The sequence below is a fragment of the Rana temporaria genome, chromosome 10, assembly GCF_905171775.1.
Source record: "Rana temporaria chromosome 10, aRanTem1.1, whole genome shotgun sequence".
Lineage (NCBI taxonomy): Eukaryota > Metazoa > Chordata > Amphibia > Anura > Ranidae > Rana > Rana temporaria.
This window is the reverse complement of record NC_053498.1, coordinates 94,753,012-94,779,740: the sequence shown is the minus strand read 5'-3', so window position 1 is coordinate 94,779,740 and position 26,729 is coordinate 94,753,012. Positions and strand designations below refer to the sequence as shown.

General features: G+C 42.1%; 1 protein-coding gene across 1 annotated transcript in view; it reads right to left on the bottom strand.

Annotated features, from left to right (window-relative positions):
• The window catches only part of LOC120915327 (kinesin-like protein KIF18B), an 85,902-nt gene that overhangs the window by 2,579 nt on the left and 56,594 nt on the right, over positions 1–26,729 (bottom strand). The window contains exons 11-14 of the mRNA XM_040325732.1: positions 20,133–20,221; positions 16,880–17,124; positions 6,355–6,949; positions 3,941–4,051 (exon numbers count right to left, since the gene is read on the bottom strand). Coding sequence (XP_040181666.1) covers positions 3,941–4,051; positions 6,355–6,949; positions 16,880–17,124; positions 20,133–20,221 — 1,040 coding nt within the window. The remainder of the gene's footprint in view (positions 1–3,940; positions 4,052–6,354; positions 6,950–16,879; positions 17,125–20,132; positions 20,222–26,729) is intronic.

Below are 26,729 nucleotides of genomic sequence, written 5' to 3'. Positions count from 1 at the left end.
CTTTAAGATGCCATCAATTTTTATAAAAAAATAAAATAAAAATCTAGTGTAAAAAGGCCGTGACAAATTATTTTATGTATTTCCAGATCTGAATACAGTCACATTCCACAGAGCTATACAGAGCACATGTCGTCATTCACACTGGTCCTGTCCCAGAGGATCTTCCAACATAATATTCTCACTGCAGGAATACCAGGGTGTATTTGTTTTAAATCAAGTCAATTTATATCGTGATTTAACCACTTCAGCCTTGGAAGGATTTGCCCTCTTAATGACCAGGCCATTTTTTGCAATACGGCACTCTGTCAATTTAACTGACAATCGTGCAACATTGTACCCAAACAATATTTATGTATTTTTTCCCCATAAATAGAGCTTTCTTTTGGTGGTATTTGATCACCTCTGCAGTTTTTATTTTTTGCGCTATAAACAAAAAAAGCGAAATATTTTTAACCTTTTTTTCTAAATATCCTCAAAAAATTTATAATATATATATATATATATATATATATATATATATATATATATATATATATATATATATATATATATATATATATAAATATAATAGTGTTCCTCAGTTTAGGCCAATATGCATTCTTCTACATCTTTTTGGTTTTAAAAAACAAAACAAAACAATAAACTGTATATTTATTGGTTTGTGCAAGTTAGAGTTTCTACAAAATAGGAAATAGATTTATGATTTTTTTTTTTTAAACTAGCAATAGCGGTGATCTGCGATTTTTTAACGTGACTACAACATTGCGGTGGCCAGATTGGACACTTTTTTGGGACCAGTGACATTAATACAGTGATCAGTGCTATAAAAATGCAGAGATTACTGTATAAATGACATTGGCAGGGAAGGGGTTAACACTAGTGGTGATCAAGGGGTTAAATGTGTTCCCGGTTGTACTGACTGGAGGAGACGATCCTGACGATCTCTCTCTACTTCCATCAGAACGGGGATCTGTTTGTTTAAATTGACCGTTGCAGATTAATGTGGAGCGATCGCGGGTGGCCACGCGCATCGGCTTCGGGTGCGAGCCCACTGTATTTATTGCACGCACCGATGTACAGCTACGGTGATTTGCGCAATAGAGCCAACTTGCCACAGTACAATGCCGGCGACTGGTCGGCAAGTGGTTAAATCATGATTTAAATCATAATTTTTAAAGAGCAACTGTCATCTGTCCCGCAGCGGCTCCTCCTCTGACCCGCTGTTCACTCACCGACAGTCCTATTCACTATAATGGGACGCTTGGTGATTCAGCAGTGACACAATAAGGCGAGGGACATGGCGGTAGTAAGTGGATGTCCGCTAACGGGCACTGCCATGTGGGATCCTGAAATGACAGGTGCTCTTTAAATGTAAGGACTCATTCTTGCTGGTAGTTAGACTCAATATTTGCAAACAAAATAAAGGTTTCCAATTTAGAGAAAAAAAAAAAAAGCTGTCAGGTTAGTAAAACAGCAAAATCAGAACCGATTTAATCATACAGTTTGTGGTGTACACAGATTTGGAAAAAACAATGGAAGGAATATTCCTGAACTTTGTTTTATCTCATGGTTACTGTGAAATTGTGTGAATGCATCAATGCAGTGCATGTTACTTCAGCTTGAATGAGTTTACCAAAAATGTAAATATTGCAGAATATACAGCTCCATGCTACATAACTAAGCTCCATTTCATGCTGAATAAACTAAATTATTAATGCATCTTAAATAGAAAACTATATTTGACAGATTTTTACTCCCAAAGCATTTTATAAAAATAAATTTGATTAAAAAAAAAAAAAAAAAAAAAAAAAAAGTTAGATTGTTTTGATATTTTTTTTTTTTTTTCCCCATCAAAAAAGCTTTTATTGAGCAAAACAACAATTCACATGGTATACAAAAAGCGTTCAGGTACAGTAAGCATCAGGTGGTAATAGAATGCAAAAAATGGGCCATACAGTAAGAAGGAGCATGACATGCAGCAATGAATATACTTAGATGTCTAGGAACAGGTTAAGGATGAATTCAGCCACTTGTCCCATATCTTTTCATATTTGGCCGGGCAGCCCCTGTGGGAATAGACCAGTTTTTTTATACGGTAGTACACTGTTGACCTCTGCCAGCCAGTGGGAGAACTCTGGGGGGTCCGAACGCATCCACACCCGTGCTATAACCTTTCTAGCTGTAAAGAGTGTCTCATGCAGGAATATCTTTAGAAACTTATTCATCTCTGCATCTGGGAATATACCCAGCAGGCATGGTTTTGGCTGCAAAGTTATGGGGGATCCCATCTTGTTATGTAGGAACTTCACCACCTGTTCCCAGAAGGCCTGGATCTTAACGCACTGCCATATCAAATGGAAGAAAGTACCCGTATCCCGGGCACACATTGGGCAAGTCCCTTCTGTATTTAGAGATTCTGAGGGGTGTAAGATAGGCTCTGTTCAGAATGAAGGTTTGTGTGAGGCGGTCTGTCAGCTTAGGGGAAACCAGTTTGCATGCATCTAGGGCATCGCTCCATTCATCATCTTCCATTGGACCCACTCACCTGGACTTCAGGGCGTAGGCAGACACCGTCGCGCTCGGGAGCGTGATCATGGTGTGAAATTGGGTGATTAATTTTTTGGTACTTAATTGCGGCCATCAGGGGATTGTCGGCCAGAGCCAGGTCGTCCTGCGGAAACTGAGCCCGAAAGGCGTGTCGCAGTTGGACGTAGCGGAATAGCATATGGTCGGGCAGGTCGTACTCAACTTGCAGTATATTAAAGGGTTTAAGTTTTCCACCTCTGGGGACGTGTGACAGGTAGTATATCCCCCTAGAACTCCACATTTCAGTGTTGCGAATGCGCTCTAGCTCCGGTAGGGCAGTGTTGTGCCACAGGGAGGTGTAAACGTGCGGGGTCGAGATGCCCAGCCTGTCTGAAACCACACTCCACACCCTTCTGTAATGATACAACAGGGAATGGCGGTCCCCCGTCAGTCTCGCCCCCCCCGCTATTGCCTCTTGATATTTTTTTTTAAATAGATTTGTATCCACCCTGAGGAATACATACCATACACACACACACTAGTCAATCTTCACATATATTTTACATTTTGAGACAAAATACACACAAATAATATAAGGCAAACGCAAAAAGCTGAGCATCTGAAATACTGGTTTCGTCTAGGGGTGCGGGGATTAGCTGCATTACTTACTTTGTTCTTCTGGGCTGTCCCTCAGCTATTAACCCTGCATTGCAAATGAGGAGGCAAGCCTGAGAGCGCGGCCCACGGTGCTTCGGAGAGGAGGCTGTAAGGAACCGATTGCATGAATTGAGGGACACCACAGATACCTGGAATAATGTAGCCAAGACACCTTCTCTCCGCACCCCCAGGTTTAACAATCATTTAGCCCTTGCAGTGCAGGAAGAAAGGGGGGGGGGTTGTCACTGCAAGGGTAAATTGTGTCTTATTCCTGAGTTCAACTTTCAGGCATAGGATGGGAAATGATCCCAGGATATCAGCATTGCAAGGAAGTATTAGGAAGTTTTCTGTGCATGCTCTTTAGAAAAATTCTGATCACAAACTTAAAGTAACCCTTTCCTTATAGTAAAATGTAAAAAAAAAAAAGAAAAAGAAGACTGTATATATTTATCTTGCCTGCTGCCAAACCCAAGAGACCTGGGGAGCGGTCTGCTACCTTGCGGACTTCAGAAAGTTACCCAGAGTCAGCAAGGCATTAAGAAGCACAGGCAGCAGAAAAGTAAGCGTGTACACTTACGGTATTTTATAGGTATTGCATTTTTAAAGATTTTTTACCTAAAGCGACTATTTATACTTGCCCAGGCAATGCCAACACAGCGAATATAAAGTTAGGTAAAAAAAAGTGTGATTCTAAAATGTAAAAAATCTGTACAAAGAGCCCCAACTCAGTTCCTGAATGCCTAGGCTACGGCCTTACCTTATAGAGCGTCTTCTGCGCTGAGAGTAGGCTTTTGTAGATTTGGTAACTGAAGCAGTATTTGGAACCCTCTCAGAAAGGCCACTTGTGGTGAATACAGGAACCACGGAACTGGGGAGAGAAATGCAAAACCTTTATCAGTTTCCTCCTCCTGCTCGTTTCTCTGCAGACAGGCTGGGAAAGATCTGGGTCATGTGACAGCTGTATATCGATTAGTAAAAAGATAACTAGATTTTTTATTTATTTTTAATAATTACAGTGCCATCATACACATAGGCATAGTGTCACTTTAAGTAGCTGATCTGGACAAAATGGTATTGGGATAATGTAATGAAACTCCCTATATCAGCTGCATCCCACACCCCCCTCTTGTTATTGTGTTAAAGTGGTTGTAAACCCAACCACACAACTTGCACCTACAGGTAAGCCTAGATTAAGGCTTACCTGTAGGTGCAAGAAATATCTCAAACCTGCACGGTTTAGGAGATATTTACAATAATGACAGGCGCCGATGTCTACTGAGCGTGCCGTTTTAGTGAACGGCATAATTGGGGTTAATGGCGTATTCTCGCGCATGCGTGGGGGATCTGCCGGTCCCACGCGCATGCGCGGGAGTGACTTCATTGCCGCTCCGGCCAATCACAGCATCAGAGAGACGAAAAACAGGAAGAATCTGCAAGGGGACATGGCGGTGGCGGGGAAAGAGGAAAACTTCGGGGGCTTTGATTTCAGGTAAGTGCCAAGTGCTTTGATCTGCGAGGGGACAGAGCAGCGGCGGGGAACGAGGAAAACTTCGGGGGCTTTGATTTCAGGTAAGTGACACATAATGAGCTAGTATGCTATGCATGCCTGTATGCTATGCTAGTATGCTATGCCTTTCTCTTGCAGGATTCGTTTTTCGCCCCAGTGTTTGCTGGGAGGTGTCCGCAATGTCTCCTGGGAGCACAGTGTCATGCTTCCCAGGAGACAAGTCGCAACGCCGACCATCGAAATCTTGTGGGATTTCACTCGCCGAGCGACTCAAGCGGGTCACGTGATGAGGGCATTCACCGCTTCCCAGATGTATGCGCTTGTGGGCTTCACAATGCCTACAGGCAAAATGGCAAATTCCTGCATCGTTTTTTAAAACGTATTATTTACTAAGAAATCAGACAGGGGATGATTAAAAGCGCCAAACACGCGAGTACAAACACGAGGGACCGTGGAACCTCCGCTTTAAGTTAAAAAAACGTCGACAATACCGGCCTTCCCAGCCCCCCCCCCTTACTTACCTGACCCCTCGAAAGTCCCACGCCGTGAACACGCTGGCATCTTGGCCGGCTTCCCAGCTCATTCATTAGTCGATAGAAGCAGCGCGGCCATTGACTTGCGCTGCTGTCAATCACAGCTAATGACGCAGTGAGCCGGGGGGCGGGAGTGCGCCCACAAGTACTCCACCCCATGCAAGCTCTCTCACATGAATCTGTGAAGTTCTTGCGGGGAGGACCAGAGACAGCCGCCGAGGGACCCCAGAATGGATCGAGGCCACACTGTGCAAGACGAGCTGCACAGTGGAGGCAAGTATAACATGTTTGTTATTTTAAAAGAAATAAAAAAATTCCTTTACAAACCCTTTAACTTAAATTAGTGAAAATTCCCAATGAAACCACTTAGACATGGGATATATGCTGAACAATCACTCCTTCAGCTGAGATCCTGTAAGTGTCCAGGCTTTTACGCCACTGAAAGGAGCATGAGCAGAAAATTCTCCAGGAAAAGTAATTCAGCCCATCAATCTTCAGTTATCCATCAACACAAAACTATTTTTGCAGCCTATATAAAAATTTGAGTACAGGTCTGCTTTAAAATAACCCCCAATAAAAGCAATATATATTAAACTGCAGCCAATCGGAATGTATTTTTTTTATCATAGAACAGAGGGGGTTATTTACGAAAGGCAAATGCACTTTGCACTACAAGTGCACTTGAAAGTGCACTGGCAGTGCACTTAAATGTGCAGTCGCTGTAAATCTGCAGGGTAGATCTGAAATGAGGAGAAGCTCTGCTAATTTTATCATCCAATCATGTGCAAGCTAAAATGTTGTTTTTTATTTTCCTTGCATGTCTCCTTTGGATCTACAGCGACTGCACTTCCAAATGCACTTTCAAGTGCACTTGTAGTGCAAAGTGGATTTGCCTTTTGTAAATTACCCCCAGAGTCTCAGTGACTGCTGAAACATAGAAGAGTGACAGAAAAAAAAAAAAAAAAGCCAAGTAGTCCATCGAGGCTACCCCATTTTTTTTCTAAATGAGTTAGATAATCAGATTGCAAGCAAGAAAATGTCATTAACGACATTATAAACACAGTCCGTGCTACAATACTTAATGCATGGAGAACTATATCTCTGGTTTACAAGCACGGTGGGGTTACCAACCTTTTTACGAAAGTGCAATCAATCTGTGGTACACCCACATTTTCCCAGCCAGGATAATCAGAGGAACCAAAAGTGACAGTTTTGTCCATTTCTGACATCAGCCAGGCCTCCTCTGAAAGGTCAAATGTGGTATTCATGTCCCTGACAGCTGGAGCCAGGAGAGAGGCATTGTTCTGGAGAGCAGAGGTCCCCAGCGGGAATCTGCTTTTTGTCACAGTCTGAGATATTGGGTTTGATGCCGTCTTTGCGACCTTCTTGGGAGTGCACAGAGAAAATCGTTTTGGTGGATGAGAAAAAGCAGATGATTCGGTGCTTTTGTGAGAAAAGAGATTCACGGCAGAACGCAGGTTTGGTCGGCTGGGAATGGAAGATTTTCTGGGCCTCTTGACATGGACCTCTGGGGTGTTAGGAATGACTTCTTCTGCTTTACATGGTGTGTTAGCTTGCCTTCTTCTCTTTACTGGCACTACTGGACTACGAAGGCTGGGGCTGATATCTGGCAGAAGCTCTCTCCTGCAGCGTTTTAGTGGCTTTCTTTTCTTGGAAGGTGGGGCTTGGGTTATAGGCTCCTCCTCTTGAAAATCTGTAATAATATCTAAGAGAGAGAAAGCACTTAAATGAATTTACATTTATTCATTTGAAGCTTGTGTAGATTTGTTCAATATTAATATGGTGGAAAAGAACGATCAATGTTCAACATAAAAAGGCATTTTGTTTTTCTTGTGACTTTTTATTTTCCCCCCTTTTTAAACTTTTACAAATTGCTTTTATATAAGAAAGAGCCACAGATATAGGATAGTACACAGGTGCATGCACTTACGTGAGTGTTTCATCTCTTTAGTCTAAGTTGCCCAAGTTCATGGGTACATTCGCATGGGCGTTTGCCACAGTGTGAATCCTAGTGGCAGGAATCTATAGATCCTGTTGCTGGGTTCCACAGCTGCGAGCGGCTACCTGTGGCCTCTGAGCCCATACACTGTAATGACAGGCTGTCAGCTGCCGCAGCTACTTGTGGCGGTTTACACAGCCAGTGATTATCTGCAGTGTGTGTCCAGTCATGCTTTGCTTGCCGAATATCTGAGGCCAAAGCCTATAGCTGCGGAAAATACTTGTAGCTGCCAAACCCAGAAGCAGAAATCAATGGATTCCTGTAGCTGGGATTTGCATCATGACAAACTCACATGTGAATGTACCCTAAAAGAAATCCTCAAATTCTGTAAATAAGTTGTAGCCATTGTCCATCTGCAGTATATTTATGTAAGAAAATTCAGAACGCATAGCAATTTGCTTTTCATGCACTTTGCGCTGGTAAGTAAAACAGTTTCTCCTCTTCCTTGGACAAAACAAGTCATTACCCTTGAAGTGTTGGCACTAGGGTTGTACCGATACTAGTATCGGTATCGGGACCGATACTGAGCATTTGCACAAGTACTTGTACTCGTGCAAATGCTCCCGATGCTTCCCCCGATACACCCCCCCCGCCGAGAGTGGCCCGCAGCTCCGCTTCCTCCTCCATGCTACCACTCCCCCCCGCGTCTCCAAGTGTCCGCCTCCCGTGATTCGCTCCCGTGTCCCATACCGCACTCGTTAATTGGCTACGAGGCGGCACACACACCTGGCGGTGATTGGTTGCGGCCACCAGTCTTCCTGGTGATTGGTTACTTGTGAACCAAGCCTTTCACAGAGCGCCCCCCCAATCACAGTCATGATTTCGAGTGAAGCCTCGTTCTTGTGGCGCGGCCACCAATCAGTAGCTGTGTCCCAGAAGGGGCGGGGTTCTAGCCATAGCGAGGCTCGGTACGCAGTACCGTTGTGTAGAGAAAGATGAGCGCGGCGAGGAGAATAAAGCGGGAGGCGGAGGATAGGAGAGGTGAGGGCGGCCTGCACTACTGGGGGGCGGTGTGCGCCATATCACGGGGGGGGAGGCAGGGCGGCCTACAGTGTGCTCCATATCATGGAGATATGTTGTGCACATGGAGAAGGGGGTGCACATTGTTTATACCGGCCCTCAATGCTTTATGGATGCTCCTTACCCTCACTGTGCTTCTGTGTGAGAGGTCAGGATCCTTCTAGATCCTGCTCTGAACTGTTGGATCTATTTTTAGATCCTGCTCTGAACTGTTGGAACTATTTTTAGATCCTGCTCTGAACTGTTGGAACTATTTTTAGATCCTGCTCTGAACTGTTGGAACTATTTTTAGATCCTGCTCTGAACTGTTGGAACTATTTTTAGATCCTGCTCTGAACTGTTGGATCTATTTTTAGATCCTGCTCTGAACTGTTGGATCTATTTTTAGAACAGATGGCTGAACTCCACTGTAGGCTGCTGTCGGAGCTGTTTCAGGTTCTGGAAGAATCCCAACCATGTTGTTGGGATCTACCCAGCTTCCTGATTGGCAAATGGCTCCAGATCCCAGAACACAACTAAGAGCTGAAGCCGGCTGCACCCATCCCTCTCCAGCCCCATGCTGCAGTGAGTGCTGGAGGGGCAGAGCAGAAGGCTGATAATCGGTATCGGCGAGTACATGAAAAGAAGTATCGGTACTTGTACTCGGTCCTAAAAAAAGTGGTATCGGGACAACCCTAGTTGGCACCCCATTGCGTGGTATACGTTTTCTCTGCCTGGGAGTTGGGCTTTAGGTATTTTGTTATGCTATGTGAATGGGAACATATAACAAATATAAAGTTGGTGTTATCCCATTTGGGCTGCAAAAGTGGAAATATGCTTTAAAGCCGGTCGCCATTTAACCCCTAACCCCTTCACTGCAATTTATTACACATTTTATTTTAAGGAAAGGCAAGAAGAAAAATATCACAGTGCAGTGGCATGAAAAGCCAATTAACCACTTAAGACCCGGACCATTATGCAGGTTAAGGACCTTGCCCCTTTTTGCGATTCGGCACTGCGTCGCTTTAACTGACAATTGCGCGGTCGTGCGACGTGGCTCCCAAACAAAATTGGCGTCCTTTTTTCCCACAAATAGAGCTTTCTTTTGGTGGTATTTGATCACCTCTGCGGTTTTTATTTTTTGCGCTATAAACAAAAATAGAGCGACAATTTTGAAGAAAAAAAAATGCAATATTTTTTACTTTTTGCTATAATAAATATCCCCCAAAAAAGATATAAAAAAAAAAAAACTATTTTTCCTCAGTTTAGGCCGATACATATTCTATCTATTTTTGGTATTAAAAAAAAAAAAAAAGCGTTTATGTTTGTGCAAACATTATAGCGTTTACAAAATAGGGGATAGTTTTTGGCATTTTTATTAATAATTTTTTTTTTTTTACTGCTAATGGCGGTGATCTACGATTTTTTTCGTGACTGCGACATTATGGCAGACACATCGGACACTTTTGACACATTTTTGGGACCATTGTCATTTTCACAACGAAAAGTGCTATAAAAATGCACCGATTACTGTGAAAATGACAATGGCAGTGAAGTGGTTAACCACTAGAGGGCACTAAAGGGGCTATGTGTGCCCTAAGGGAGTGATTCTTACTGTAGGGGGGTGTGGTTGTAGGCGTCACGTCACTGATCGTCATTCCCTATATCAGGGAACAGATGATCATTGTCACTGTCACAGTAAAGAACGGGGAAGGTATGTTTACACACACCTCTCCCCGTTCTTCAGCTCCTGTGACCAATCGCGGGACACTGGCGGCGATCGGGTCCGCGGGTCCGGTCACGGAGCTTCGGAGCCACGGCTGGGCTCTTAAAGGCAACGTACAGGTACGTGCCTGTGCCCAGCTGTGCCATTCTGCCAATGTAAATGTGCAGGAGGCGGTCCTTAAGTGGTTAAAGTATTGTGAAGACTTATTTTCTTTTGTAAAATAACAAACCTGTTATATGCTTACCTGCTCTTTGCAATGGTATTGCACAGTGCGACCCCAAACCTCTTATGGGGTCTCCTACCGATTCTCTAAGCTCGTCCTTTTCTGTGCATCACCATAGGAAGCCGTTTCCTAATGGGGGCACACGTGGGGCACCATGGACACACAGTGAAGCTAAGCCTCGCCCCCGCTCACAGAATTTGATTGGCCGCAGCAGAAGCCAATGGCTCCCGCAGCTTTCACAGAATCCTGTAAGGCAGGGGTCGACAAATGCCGGGCGCCAGGTCGCCATGGCGACTAGAAATAGGGTCCTGGCAACTTGGCTTGGAAGGGGGGGCAAAAAAAAAAAAAATTTTTTTTGGTGAGCTGGCACCATCTGGTGGTGAGCCGTTGGTATTACAAGTTAAGCATTACAAGTTAAACAGCAATTCTAATGTAATTTTTCACTATTTTCACTGCCATATTCTTCCCTCTATTAGAACCCCCAAACATATATATTTTTTATCCACCCTAGAGAATAAAATGGCGATCGTTGCAATACTTTCTGTCATGCCGTATTTGCGCAGCGGTCTTGCAAGCGCACATTTTTTGGGAAAAAATTACACTTTTTTTAATTAAAAAATAAGACAACAGTAAAATTATACCCATTTTTTTTTATAATATGAAAGATAATGTTACGTCGAGTAAATTGATACCCAACATGTCACGCTTCAAAATTACGTCCGCTCGTGGAATGGCGACAAACTTTTACCCTTTAAAATCTCCATAGGCGACGTTTAAAAAAACTCTACAGGTTGCATGTTTTGAGTTAGAGGAGGTCTAGGGCTAGAATTATTCCTCTCGCTCTACCAATCGCGGCGATACCTCACATGTGTGGTTTGAACACCGTTTACATATGCGGTCGCTTCTCATGTATGTGTTCGCTTCTGCGCGCAAGCTCGTCGCGACGGGGCGCGTTTTCTGGCTCCTAACTTTTTTAGCTGGCTCCTAGATTCCAAGCAAATTTGTCAACCCCTGCTGTAAGGGGAGGAACAGAGAGAAGTTCCACTGCACTCGGGCACAGTGCTGGATCGAGATAGGACCAGGGCAAGCATAAAAAGGAGGGGGTGATACAACCACTGGGAAAATTATTTACATTAATGCAGGAAATGCACCAAGGTAAACAAAATGTCCTGGAAGGAATGCAATGTAAATCAGATATAGACAATAGATACAGCTACATTACAGTGTACAGAATTTGTGATGTCAGGTTTTTAGCTCCCCATAGCACAGAAAGGATCAATGGCCCCCCAAAAAAACGACTATGCATGTTATGAAATGGTTATAAATGTCCAGGAATGGCTGCGGGTTAATCTCCTCCCCATCCATCATCTCCGATTCCCTGTCTGGATTCCCAAACACACGATTCAGTGATTTTACGCAACAATCTCTCAGCAGCTTATTCTCGGTCTTAAACTACCACAGCAACATTAATCTCACACTTTACAATACATTACACTGAGCAACAATGACAATTCCTGTGACAATAGTAATTCAATGACACAAACACGGAAAGATCGACAGAGGTTCAGCATTTACAGTTCAGGAACTGAACATCTAAATCCCATAATTTAACTCTTGTTGCTCCCTTTTGGGCTGTTGAACATTGAAAACATTCTTATATGTTTTAGAATTCCAGAAAACAAAAAACAGTTGACCTGGACAGAAATTCAGAGCTGCCCTGTGTCTTGTGTATATGCTCTTCATACTCAGTACTACGAGATTCGTTTTCTGCATTCTACAAAAAAACTGGTTGATCCTGATGCTCTCCATCTCCACTTTCTGTTCAGGTCCCCAATCCAGCCAGGGATTTTACAGCTGTGGTTACAACTCTGCACATGCTCAGTTTTCAGTGAGTTTCTATGCTGAGCATTTCCTCCCCATGACATCTGAGCAGACCATATGATTAGAGTAACACATGTGGGTGTATACACAGTGGTAAATAACCGCCCACCCCCTCTCTCCTCCATGCCCACTAACCAGCTAAACACAATAGGGGTGGGATATTACATGTAGATTAATGGAGGCTTCACCTCCGTGTTATTCTAAGACACAGGCCAAAACAAACAATGTTATTTCCACAAAATAAAGATTTTATTTCAAATATAATTATATATATATATATATATATATACACACACATACACACACACACACACACACACACACACACACACACACACACACTGGCCACTTTATTATTGGGTACACCTTGCTATTTTCGGGTTGTACCCCTTTTGCCTTCAGAACTGCCTTAATTCTTTATGGCATAGATTCAACAAGATGTAGGAAACATTCCTCAGAGATTTTGGTCCATATTGACAGGATAGCATCAGGCAGTTGCTGCAGATTGGTCGACTGCATGTCTTTGATGTAAATCTCCCATTCCACCACAATCCAGAGGTGCTCTATTGGATTGAGATCTAGTAACTGTGGAGGACATTGGAGTACAGTGAACTCATTGTCATGTAAAAAAAAAAAAAACAGTGGCGAGACGATTTAGCTTTGTGAAATGGTGCATTATCCTGCTGGAAGGAGCCATCAGAGGATGGGTACAATGTAGTCATAAAGGGGTAGACATGGTCAGCAACAATACTCAGGTAGGCCGTCGTGTTTAAACAATGCTCAATTGGTACCAAGGAGCCCAAAGTGTGCCAAGAAAATATGCCCCACACCATTAGCCTGACCCATGGATCCATGCCTTCATGTTTACACCAAATTCTGCCCCTACCATCTGAATGTGACAGCTAAAATTAAGACTCATCAGACCACGCAACATTTTTCCAATCTTCTTTTGTTCAATTTTGGAGATTCTGTGCCAATTGTAGCCACAGTTTCCTGTTCTAAGCTGACAGGAGTGGCACCCGGTGTGGTCTTCGGCTGCTGTAGCCCATCTGCTTCAAGGTTCGATGTATTGGGTGTTCAGAGATGGTATTCTGCACACCTTGGTTGTAAATGAGTGTTTATTTGTGTTACTGTTGCCTTTCTATCATCTATAACCAGTCTGCCCATTCTCCTCCGACATCAACAAGGCATTTTTGTCCACACAACTGCAACTCACTGGATATCTTTTTCAGACCATTCTCTGTAAACCACAGAGATGGTTACATTTGAAAATTCCAGTAGATCAGTAGTTTTTGAAATAATCAGACCAGCCCATCTGGTACCAACAATACCACGTTTAAAGTCACTTAAATCCCCTTTCTTCCACATTCTGATGCTCGGTATGAACCTCAGCAAGTCGTCTTTACTACATCTAGATGCATTGAGTTGCTGCGATGTGATCGGCGGATTAGCAATATGTGTTACCAAGCAATTGAACAGGTTTACCCAATAAAGTGGCTGGTGAGTATATATGTCTAAAGAGAGAGATGGATGGAGATATTTATCTGTATATTATCTCTCCATCTAAAAAAATAAAATAAAATATATGCCCTTTTCTTATAAAACTCCCATATCGTACGCATATTCAGTTACCACCTGGCACAGAATACATACAGTATCCCCATTCACACAGTGGCCATACATACAGTTCTATTCCAACCCCTCCCTCCCACCTCTAAAGAATAATTTTCCGGTCCTATGACCATGGTAAATCTTAATGGAACTAAAAAAATATTAAGTTATAGTGAAAAAAAGGCTCCTGCTCCTCATGTATAAGCTTTGTGAAGTGACATTTTTATGTCTAATGAATATTGCTTTACACCAGTCAGACATATCAGTAGTCATTGATCATAAAAATTCCCAGACAGACGTCCTGCTTGTACAGATGACTAGTGTGCACTGCCTGGAAGTAGGACAGTTTCCTTCGTGCTTTGCCATCACATGATAGAATACCGACGTTAGTAAATCAATGTCCACAGAGCACAGGGGAAGCTGGGTTCCACTTTTGGGGGCATAGCAGGGCTACTAATGAGAACTTTGTGCTTTAATGACTAAGGCCACTATGGCCAGCTGCTGAAAGACATAGCAATAGTCAAAGCAGAACTAAAAATGCATTAAAAAAAAAAAAGTAGGCAGACTATTTATTGCAGAAGAGACATGCAATAAAAAAGACACCTACAGTATCTCACAGAAGTACACCCCCCAGATTTTTTTTAAATATTTATCTCTTTTCATGTGACAACACTGAAGAAATGACACTTTGCTACAATGTAAAGTAGTGAATGTACAGCTTGTATAACAGTGTAAATGTGCTGTCCCCTCAATACCTCAGCACACTGCTGCCAACAAAAGTGAGTACACCCCTAAATGAAAAAGCCTCATGCACACTGGATGTTAAAATAACGCAGTGAGTTTTTCAATGTTTTTGCAATAGCGTTTAACGTTTTTCCTTTTTTTTCAATGGATCAAAAATGCTAAAAAACAAAGGTGAGCAAAGTTTTTGAGCATTTATCTGCGTTTATCAGCTGAAAAACATCTCTCAGAACCCACTAGTTTTTTTTTTTTTTTTTACTGCTCAAAAATGCCACTGCCCAAAACTGCTGATAACAGCCTATGTGTGCATGGACATAGGATAACATGGAGAGTTTAAAGCGGTGGTTCACCCTTATTAACATCTTTTTAGCATAACATGAGGCATAGTAGTGCGAGCTACAGTATGCCTGTCTTTATTTTTTTAGTCCCGTACTAACAGTGTAATCGTAGAGACAAGATTCCGACTGGGCGTTCCTATGGAGAGGGAAGGTGATTGACGGCCGGCTCTGGCACGTCACGCTCCCCGAAGACAGCCGGAACAGGTCTCGGCTCTTCACGACGCCTGCGCACAGATTATGCGCAGGCGCCAAGTCCTATTTCGGGTATTTCCGGAGAAGCGTGACGTGCCATAGCCGGCCCTCAATCATGCTGCCTCTCCATAGGAACGCCCATTCCCCGCGGGGAGTCGGAATCTTGTCTCTACGATTACACTGTGAGTACGGGACTAAAAAAATAAAGACAGGCATACTGTAGCTCGCGCTACTATGCCTCATGTTATGCTAGAAGAAAAAAAAATGTTTTTTTTTTATTAATATGGTGAACCGCCGCTTTAAGGACTGTAGAAAAAATGTCTACAGCCAAAAACAGCTGCTGAAAAAACGTCCAGTGTGCATGAGGCCTAAACATTGTAACTTTTCGTTCTTAGAATCGTGATCTTTATTCTAAGCAAAAAAAAAAAAAAAAAAGAAGAGCTTCACAGGTTGCCAGTCCTCTTTCACTCCTTCATGATGATGTCACAGAGCTGGTGGATGTTGGGAGACCTAGCGCTCCTCCACCTTCCGTTTGAGAATACCCCACAGATGTTCAATAGGGTTTAGGTTTGGAGACATCCTTGGCCAGTCCATCACCTTTACCCTCAGCTTCTTTAGCAAGACAGTGGTCGCTTCAAGGTGTGTTTGGGGTCATTATGTTGGAATACTGCCCTGCGGCCCAGTCTCTGAAGGGAGAGGATCATGCTCTGCTTCAGTATGTCACAGTACATGTTGGCATTCATGGTTCCCCTAATGAAGTGTAGGTCCCCAGTGCTGGCAGCACTCATGCAGCCCCAGACTATGACACTCCCATCACCGGGCAAGACACACCTGTCTTTGTACTCCTCACCTGGTTGCCGCCACACACACACTTGACACCATCTGAACCAAATAAGTTCATCTTGGTCTCATCGGACCACAGGACATGGTTCCAGTAATCCATGTCCTTAGTCTGCTTGTCTTCAGCAAACTGTTTGCAGGCTTGATTCTTGTGCATCATCTTTAGAAGAGGCTTCCTTCTGGGACAACAGCCATGCAGAACAATTTGATGCATTGTGCGGCGTATGGTCTGAGCACTGACAGGCTGACCCCCAACCCCTTCAATCTCTGCAGCAATGCTGGCAGCACTCATACGTTTATTTCACAAATACAACCTGTGGATACGATGCCGAGCACATGCACTCAACTTCTTTAGTCGACCATGGCGACGCCTGTTCTGAGTGTAACTGGTCCCATTAAACTGCTGTATAGTCTCAGCCACCCTGCTGCAGCTCAGTTTCAGGAACTCGGACAACTTCTTATATTCTATGCCATCTTTATGTAGAGCAACAATTCTTTTTTTCAGATCCTCAGAGTTCTTTGCCATGAGGTGCCATGTTAAACTTCCAGTGACTAGTAAGAGTTAAGAGCGATAACACCAAATTTAACACACCTTCTCCCCATTAACACCTAAGATCTTGTAATACTAATGAGTCACATGACACTGGGGAGGGAAAAAAGCCAATCTGGCCCAATTAGGACATTTTTACTTAGGGGTGTACTCACTTTTGTTGCCAGCGGTTTATACATTAATAGCTGTGTGTTGAGTTATTTTGAGGTTACAGCAAATGTACACTGTTCTACAAGCAGTACACTCACTACTTTACATTGTAGCAAAGTGTCATTTCTTCAGTGTTATCACATCAAAAGATATAATAAAATATTTACAAAAATGTGAGGGGTGCACTCATTTTTGTGAGATACTGTACATGTCTGCTCTCAGTCTTCTGTGGCACTTTGCATAGCATTTTCCTAGAATCTGAGAGGGACCCCTCTCATTTATGACTTTATGTGACTGCATCTGCTAGTCACATCATCTTTTATCTCCCCAAGAACCACAGAGTAACAGCTTGAAGGTAAAGCAGGCTTTTAGAACACAGACTTACCTTCCATTGATGACAGTTGACCGTCTTCTCCTTTCATGCTCTTACTGGTATTGGCCTCACTAACTTCAGTCTTCTCTCCTTTATCAGAGCCTGACCCATCCTGACTCGTATTAGGGGTGTTGTGGCTTCCCTGTGCCAGCAGCTCCACTGCTTGTACTTCAGCATCTATCTCTGGTGTGTGAAGATTAGCTAGTTTTAGAATTGCATATTGCTTCTGCACGATGCGGAGGAGAGCACTAACCAGCCTAAAAAAAAATAATAATAATATATATATAATAATATCTTAAGGAGGAACACTATTAAAAAGTAAAACGTATATTTAATGCATTGCAAAAGTTAAATCTCTTTAAATGCAATCAGCACACAATACCATCAGTGTCCCCCATGCTATACATTTTATTGTTTATTGAGACTCCATGTTTGAAACCTTATCTTGCATCTTGTCTAGAGGTCGATTGATATGGGTTTGTCCCAGGCTGATGCCGATATTTAGAAATCGATATACGATGCTGATTTTTGCGACCGATATTTTAGGCAGATTTTTTTTTCTTTCAGCAGGAGGCACTGGCAGGCACTACAGCCGATGAGAGAGATTGAGATTCAGCGTGATGTCAGAGGCCGGCGAGACCCGGGGTGGGCAGGACCCAGCATCTATCCAGCCAATGATTAAGAAAGGGGTGGGGTCACATACACGTAGCAGCCCGCCCAGATCCCATCACATTGGCTCAATTTTGGCAGCTCCTCTTTCTCTCCATACAGTTTCACACACTGTGGCACTGCTCTACCAACAGAGTGTGGAGAAGGAAAGAGGAACCCCATATATGTTCCTTCTCCACGCTAGCAGAGGTGGGGCCATTGTTCAATATCGGCCTAATTTGGCCAATAATCCGCAGATGCAGATTTCTTCAAAATGGCCAAGTATCGGCCGATATATCGGTTGACCTCTAATCTTAGCCCATGCCCAAGATTTTCTGCCTAAAGGTCTTCCCCAGCTGAGATGATTTATTCATAATTTGCTTCAAATGAGACAAATCTTTTTAGAGAACATCAATTCTTCAGAATATAAGCATGCCAATTTTCTTAGTCATCCAAGAACTATCCATTTCATAAATCCCTGCAATCATTGTTTAGGAATTGGACAACATTTTTTTAGACCACTTTTAGACCACTTCAGCCCCGGACCATTTGGCTGCCAAATGACCGGGCCACTTTTTGCGTTTGGCACTACGTCGCTTTAACGGACAATTGCGCGGTCGTGCGACATGGCTCCCAAACAAAATTGAAAAAAAGCAATATTTTGTACTTTTTGCTATAATAAATATCATCAATTTTTTATTTATTTTTCTAAAAGCAAATTTTTTTCAGTTCAGGTCGATATACGCTTATTGATTATAAGAATACATATTGATTGGTTTGCGCAAAAGTTATAGCATCTACAAAATAGGGGGTAGTTTTATGGCATTTTTATTATAAAATTTCTTTTTTACTTGTTATGGCAGCAATCTGCATTTTTTTTCGTGATTGCGACATTATGGTGGACACATCGGACACTATTTTGAGACCATTCACATTTATACAGTGATCAGTGCTATAAAAATGCACTGATTACTGTATAAATGTGACTGGCAGTGAAGGGGTTAACCAGTAGGGGGCGAGGAAGGGGTTAAGTGCGTCCTAGGGAGTGATTCTAACTTTTAGGGGCGTGGCTTACTGTGACACATCACCGATTGCTGCTTCTGATGAGATTAAGCAGACGATCAGTGCTGTGTCACCAGGCAGAACAGGGAGATTCCTTGTTTACAAAAGGCATCCCCCCGTTCTGCCGTTCCGTGACCCGATCGCAGATTGCTGGCGGACATCGAATCTGCGGATCCCGCGGGCATGGTCACAAAGACCATGGCGGGCAGGCGAGCGAGCGTCCGTTAGGGGGCAGGTTCAAAGCAACGTATATATACACACGTTTCTTTGCCTGCGCGTGCCATTCTGCTGACGTGTATATATATGTGAGGTGGTCAGCAAGCAGTTAAATGGATTCACCTGCAAGGTTTTTCTCCCATGCAGTGGGGGCTGTGACTTCTCCCTGCACCCGCTGTCACAATTTAATAAAAAGGCAGCCTTGGAGAAGCTCCACTCACCATGAGTTCTGTGAATTAGCGCTGATGAGCACTCTTAGTAGTTCATTGAGCTTTCCTGTCATTTAGTAACTGCCTGCCCATTCGAGGTATGGGCAGGCAGCTACACCGACAGTCTGCAGGAGCCTGAAATTCGACCTGTGATCTGCTGATCATGGGTGAAATGCTTAAAGGGGTTGTAAAGGTAAAAAAAAAAAAAAAATCCTAAATAGCTTCCTTTGCAGTCTTCCTTCACTTACCTCATCCTTCGATTTTGCTTTTAAGTGTCCTTATTTCTGAGAAATACCTCACTTCCTGTCCTTCTGTCTGTAACTACACACCGTAATGCAAGGTTTTCTCCCAGGTGTGGAGTGTCGTGCTCACCCCCTCCCCTGGAATACAGGAGAGTCAAGAAGCCCACTAACACACAGCTCCTTTGTCTATCTGCAACGTAGAGAGCGTCCTGACTCTCCTGTATTCCAGGGGAGGGGGTCGAGCATGACACTCCACACCAGGGAGAAAGCCTTGTATTACTGTGTGGAGTTACAGACAGAAGAACAGGAAGTGAGGATTTCTCAGAAGAAATAAGGACATTTAAAATCAAAATCGAAGGATGAGGTAAGTAAAGGAGGACTGCACTAAGGTAAATGAAGCTATTTAGGAAACACATTTTTTACCTTTACAACCCTTTTAACAGGCTCCTAATAAAAATAAACAAAAGGCACTTTTTTTTACCTGCAATAAAAAAAACTCTTTTTTTAACTCCTTCCCACGGGCCATATGCATATATGCAACCTCTCGGCGGGTGGGCCTTTAAAACAGAGCACAGTTGCAGTCGGCCAATGGAAAGCTCCCGATCTCTACTTGTGATCAGGAGCCTTCTGATTATGTGATAGCAATCACATGACCAAATACCCCAACCCCATGGCATCTGAAACCCCTTAAAGGGCCAGGAGGAGCTGGCGCGAACGGGTTAAAAAGGTGACACTATCCTTTAATTGGTAGTTCAGTACAGATATTCTATGAATTGCTAAGATTTATAAAAAGTTCTGTTTTCACACTGCACCTTCTTTAGGCACCACCCTCCGTAGTCTTAATTTTAAGATATTCCATAACTACAGACAAATATCAAAAACACTTACTTGTTGGTGCTGTAGTTTTGTGGAGCACTTAATATACTCAGGCTGTTCTCTTCTCCTGATTCCCTTTCAAAACTGTTCGATAGAGAACCCTGCATTGGAAAGAGAGCAATCAGCAAGTCATGTCAAGAAATAGTTATAAAAAATACAGACTTAAGGCCACGATAGGTTCACATGGGCTCATTCTTGTAAACGGTAGTCTTAAAGTGGAACTTTACTCTCTGAATCAACATTGACCAATTTTAATCCTTATGCTGCTAGCATTGGTAAATACTGTAGATGGAAAAATATAATATATATATATATATATATATATATATATATATATATATATATATATATATATATATATATATATATATATATTATATATTATATTTTTCCATCTACAGTATTTACCAATGCTAGCAGCATAAGGATTAAAATTGGTCAATGTTGATTCAGAGAGTAAAGTTCCACTATATAGCATTTCTTCGCTTCGGTTTTCCAAGCCTAGGCAAATTAGGTCATACTGTACATCCCAGGAGTCTGTAGGAGGGGTTTTCTTAAAATCGGATCAAAACTCAAAACAGTTTTCTTATTGTGTCTCTCACACAAATGCTAATAATATTCCAGACATGCATACGCAAGTTTTTTTTCTTAAACGGCAGTGCAGAGGAGGGGTGGGGGGAAGGCAATTCACGAGCGGTCTAGTTCCAACTTAAAGCAGCGTTCCACCCAAAAGTGGAACCTCCGCTCATTTGTCTCCTCCCCCCTCCGATGCGCAGTAGAGACCTGGCATGAAGCCGTAATGCTACACTGCTGGGTTCCCTTACCCACAATGGCGACAGCACCCAACAGCTGATGGAAACATCAGCTGCGGTGTCGACGTTGCGGGACTCCAGGACAGGCAAGTGTCCTATTAAAAGTCAGCAGCTGCAGCATGTGTAGCTGCTGGCTTTATATTTTTGTAGGGGTGGGCGGACATCCTCCAACTGCTAATCAAGGATTAAAAATACAATGAATATATACAGTATATAATTGGTGTAATGGTGCGATATGGAAAAAGTATGCAAAGCCTTGGCTTCAGAATTTGGCAATATTTACATTATAACATTTACATAGCTGCCCACTTGTCTATGACATGGTTGGCAGCCATGTAACATTTGCTCACCCGATGCACAATTCTAGTCCCCGCCCCCCCCCCCCCCCAACATTTGAATGGGTTTCAAAATCAGTGCTTTGTCTAGGTCCATCCCTAACCCTCCATTTCTTGTTTTTATCCATTGCTTGGGACATGCTGTCTTCCATATGTATTCACCAGTACCCAGTAATTTCTTCCAAAAGGCCTGGTCTTTGCCTAGTGTTTAGGGTAAAAAAAAAATTAAAAAAGGGGGAGAATTGAGCGTCATAACGGCCGTTTGCTCAGTTGTTGGTCACCTCTGAGCAGAGAGCAGTGACTGGCACCACTCTCCCTGTCTGGAGGACCAGGCTGGAGAGGGAGGCAGGTGCAGCTGGCTTCGGCTCTCAACTTTGAAACCAGCTGGCAAATCAGGGCTCTGGGTAGATCCTGACAATATGGTCAGGATCCTTCTGAAGCCTTGAGTGCCTCTGTGACATGAGCCTACAGCGGACTTTAGGCAGCTGTTGGCTGATTCTGGATCACAGGAGAGCTCAAGTAAGTGCACTCCTGTTAACCAAAAGCGTTGGGTGTGACCAGTTTTAATAATTGTCTGTAGCATTTGGAACTTTTTTCTAACCAATCATAATCTGCTTCTTTTTAGACAATAGCAAAACAACGCCTACACTCTTACAACTTGCTTAAAAAAAAAAAACACTGTTTATTCATAAGTGACAGGTTAGCTTTACAGAGTGGAAAGTGACAGAGCTGCGTTTTTGTGAATGCCAAATTGCAGAAGGGTTAAAAAAATAAAATAAAAATTACTGCTAGAGTCTTGTAGGTTGCTATAGGTAATGCAGCACACTTCCCAGTAAACAAAAATCCAGCAGGCAGACATGGCATCCAATAGCAATTAAATTGAATCTTTACTTGTAAATTAAAAAGAAAAACAGAAGAAAAAAAAAAAAAATCAAAAGGATATTGTGTTTCCAGAAAATACAACTTGTAATTGTAGCAATGATTAAGAGGCATTTTTGATTGAAACATAAAATCCTTTTTGATTGCCACGAATTAAAAAAAAAAAAAAAAAAAAGTTCTAAAAAATTTAATTGGAGATTGGATCACGCCTCTGTGATTATTTCTGTGGAACAACTTTATTGTACTGCCAATTGCCAAAGGGGAATGAGTTTAAAAAGTACATTCTGGTAAAATATAAAAATACAAACTATGGGGAGTCAGCCTATCCATTAAGTGGCTCCAATCATCTTCCTACCATTCACCTACTGCACCGTCTGCATCTTTATTGTGTTGATGGCTCTAAAGCCTAGTACACACCACTAGGCTTGGACAGTTTAGGTGGGAGACGCTGTACTACAAATCCAATGTTAGTCCCCTGCTGTGCTATTGTGTTATGACAGGGGTCTGATGCAGCATGTTGCTGCGTAGTGTTTACTTCTTACTTCCTGATTGTTGTACCAGACATATGTACAGGCCCTATAGAGATGAATATGAAAGTCAAGTGAAGCACAGACAAATCCTCACTGCAGCACACCACAATATGCTTTGCTTCATAGAAAAAAAAAAAGAAAAAAGGAAAGAAAAAAAAAAAAAAGCCTGTTGCTGTGTGTTGGCAGCCCATAAAACAAAGGACTGTCTTAACGCAACACGTTAATATGAAAAATACAGCAGGTTTACATGTGTGCACTGCAAAGCCAGATGTAAAGGGGCCCTTAACAATCCCTATACATAATTGCTGTGATGGAAAACAGGTAGATGCAGTATGTGGTCCTCCAGGGGTAAAGGTTTTAGTGCATGTAAGGATGATCTTTAAACATACAACTCCTTCACCAGTTTTTGGGGGCTTTTTTTTTGCCATTGAATCATTTGTTTGGGGTTGCATAGGAGGCCTATGATTTTGAAAGAATTAAAAGAAAACATGTTGATCACCTACTGCTAAAACATCGCTGACTATATACACAATGATTGGTCCCATGTGTAAAAAGGCTAAACAAATCGTTTTTCAAAAGAAGTCTGAAATAACAAGGAAATCCCAAACCTTCAGAACATGGTCCAGTTTGATGTTTTATGGGTTATTAATTGCATTGTTTTTCTCATTTTCAAGGAAGACATTTACATAAACGAATTAAAAATAGAATTTATAATCATATAATTATATTCCAAAAAAACAAACAAAAAAAGGAATTTAGGCCTCGCCTAATGGACACTACAACCAATTAAAGCAAAATCTGTTTCTTTTAAGCCCTTCATGCCAAAGTGTAAATTTTTCCTTTTCTGTGACATTCATTTTTCACCACAAAGATCAATGAAGAGCTCTAGGTATTAAATCACTGTAGCTTTCGGTGCTACTACAGCAGGGTTTGACAAATTTGCTTGGAATCTAGGAGCCAGCTAAAAAAAAGTTAGGAGCCAGAAAACGCGCCCCGTCCCGACGAGCTTGCGTGCAGAAGCAAACACATACGTGAGATTTTAAAGGGTAAAAAGGGATTTTAAAGGGTAAAAGTTTGTCGGCATTCCACGAGCGGATGCAATTTTGAAGCGTGACATGTTGAATATGAATTTACTCGGCGTAACATTATCTTTCATAATATTAAAAAAAAAATGGGGATAACTTTACTGTTGTCTTATTTTTTACATTAAAAAAAATGTAATTTTTTCCCAAAAAAGTGCGCTTGTAAGAGCGCTGCGCAAATACGGCGTGACAGAAAGTATTGCAACGATCGCCATTTTATTCTCTAGGGTGTTAGGATAAAAAATATATATAATTGTTTGGGGGTTCTAATTAGAGGGAAGAAGATGGCAGTGAAAATAGTGAAAAATTACATTAGAATTGCTGTTTAACTTGTAATGCTTAACTTGTAATACCAACGGCTCACCACCAGATGGCGCCAAGCCAAGTCGCCAGGACCCCATTTCTAGTCGCCATGGCGACCGGGATTTGTCGATCCCTGTACTACAGTGATCACAGTGGTCTTCTGGGACCTGTGCCAAGCTTGGCATGGATGCCATTCACAGAAGATGGAAGCAGAAAGGCAGGGTGGCGACATCACAATCCCCACCTCATCCAATCAGACAACACCTATTTGGAAAAAGAAAAAGAAGAATAGTGGTGATGGAGTGAGTGACCCTTGCAATCACTGTAGTAAAGCCGACTACTACAGTGATGCCTCACAGGTATGAACAATATGCATACTTGCATTGGTCCAGGCTGGATCAGTGTAACTTTGCATAAAACATACCTACAGTTCAATCTTTGCTTGCATACTGATCTTTTCTGTACCAAGATACTCTGCTCTAAAAAAGTGTTGAGATGCTGTTGCCAGAGTGTTCTTTTATTGCAGATTTATGCTGAACATTCCACACCTACCACACCAGTCAGGCATTTCCACAGCTCAGAGATGAAGGCTGTATAGATGAAGATCAAGTAGATCTCTTAACTCTGTATATAGATTTAAAGTGGATGTAAACTAGGGGTGCAACGGATCAAAAAACTCACGGATCGGATCGATCCTCGGATCAGGAGTCACGGATCGGATCATTTTCGGATGAGCGCAAAAAAAAAAAAAAAAAGGGTGTTTTCATTGGTCCAAAAAAAAAAAAAAAAAATGTGTGTGATATATATATATATATATAGCTGTAAAAACATCAAGATTGTACTTTTAACAAGTCCCAAACAGCCTCACCTGCTTCCTCTTTAATCCACCCCTGAAATGTGTGTGTGTGTGTGTGTGTGTGTGTGTGTGTGTGTGTGTGTGTGTGTGTGTGTATGTATGTATGTATGTATGTATGTATGTATGTATGTATGTATGTATGTATGTATGTATGTATGTATGTATGTATGTATTTATATATATATATATATATATATATATATATATATATATACACACACATACATTTCAGGGGTGGATTAAAGAGGAAGCAGGTGAGGCTGTTTGGGACTTGTTAAAAGTACAATCTTGATGTTTTTACAGCTATATATATATATATATATATATTTTCTGTAAAAACATCAAGATTGTACTTTTAACAAGTCCCAAACAGCCTCACCTGCTTCCTCTTTAATCCACCCCTGAAATGTGCTCTCCCCCCCCCCCCCCCTCCTCTCACACCAGTGCTTCTCTGCTAATATTCCCTCTCCTTGTCGGCTTGCCAGAGCCCAGTGCACAGCGTGACACGCCTCCCCGGGGAGGCGTGTCACGCTGGGCTCTGGCAGCAGACTGGCCGCCGCTCCGGAGCTAGGCCGAAGCCGGGGAAGCCGGGGACTTTCATATCATCTTTGCCCAGTCTTGCCACAAAGAGTTATTCCAGCTCTGAGCAATCCTCTTATGTTTTTTCAGTGAGATAAAAACTGACAGACACAGAAATATCAGTCAGCTCTTCCCCCATGCGGTGAGTGACAGGTGATTTACATCTCATGCAAGAGCCTAATGGCCCATACACATGATCCACATATCGTACGACAGATCGTACAACTTTTTTCATGTAATAGTCTCAAGTACAAATTAAATAGGTTACTAAAGTCCCGAAAATTCTTGTACGACAGGAAAAAAAAAAATATCGGAATTCATGTCATGTGTTGTAATGTATTTGTATTGTATTTTCCGACGACAACTGTACTCACTAAACGAAAATCATAGGATCTGGTACCGTACAAGGAAAATGTTTGCGCTTGTCCAATTGAATAATATCGGATGTCGTGATCGGCTTTCGAAAAGCTTTGTACCAACGATCTGATTATCGTACGATTCTTCCTCGGACGTCAGTTTTCGAACGATATTCGGATCGTATGTACGGGCCATTAGAGAGGCACTATGTGTAATTCTCATCCCCCTCCTTTCTTCTACAGCTCTCACAGGATTGGCTACTACACACTTCAGCATGATTGGGCATGCTGAAGTCATGTGGTGACTTTTTAATTAATTAATGAGGCTGCTATATCTGTTGTGTTGCAGGGAACACATCTCGTGGTCCCGTTAATTTCTGTTTTTTTGTCTCTTTTTTTCCCCTTGTTTGTTGTGTTTTTGTATTTTTTTGTTCACCCCCTACTTAGGACAGGCACAGTTGGTGCCTATTGTGTGACGTATCACACAGTGTACTGCGTTTTGCAGGTAGATTAGGGTCCCCTAGTGACACTCTTTTACTATATATATATATATATATATATATATATATATATATATATATATATATATATATATATATATATATATATATATATATATATATATATATATATATATATAAAAAACTCAACGTGTGTGTGTGTATGTATGTATGTTCCAGCATCATGTCCAAACGGCTAAAGATATTAACATGAAACTTGGCCCACATGTTACTTATATGTCAGCAACAAACATAGGATAGGTGGTTTAACCCTTACCCACCCCCATTTGCCATGGTCAGGGTTTTTCTTTAAAGTCCCATTCAACTCTATGGGAAATACATGTTACTTCATAACTTCCAAACGGCTGTAGATATTT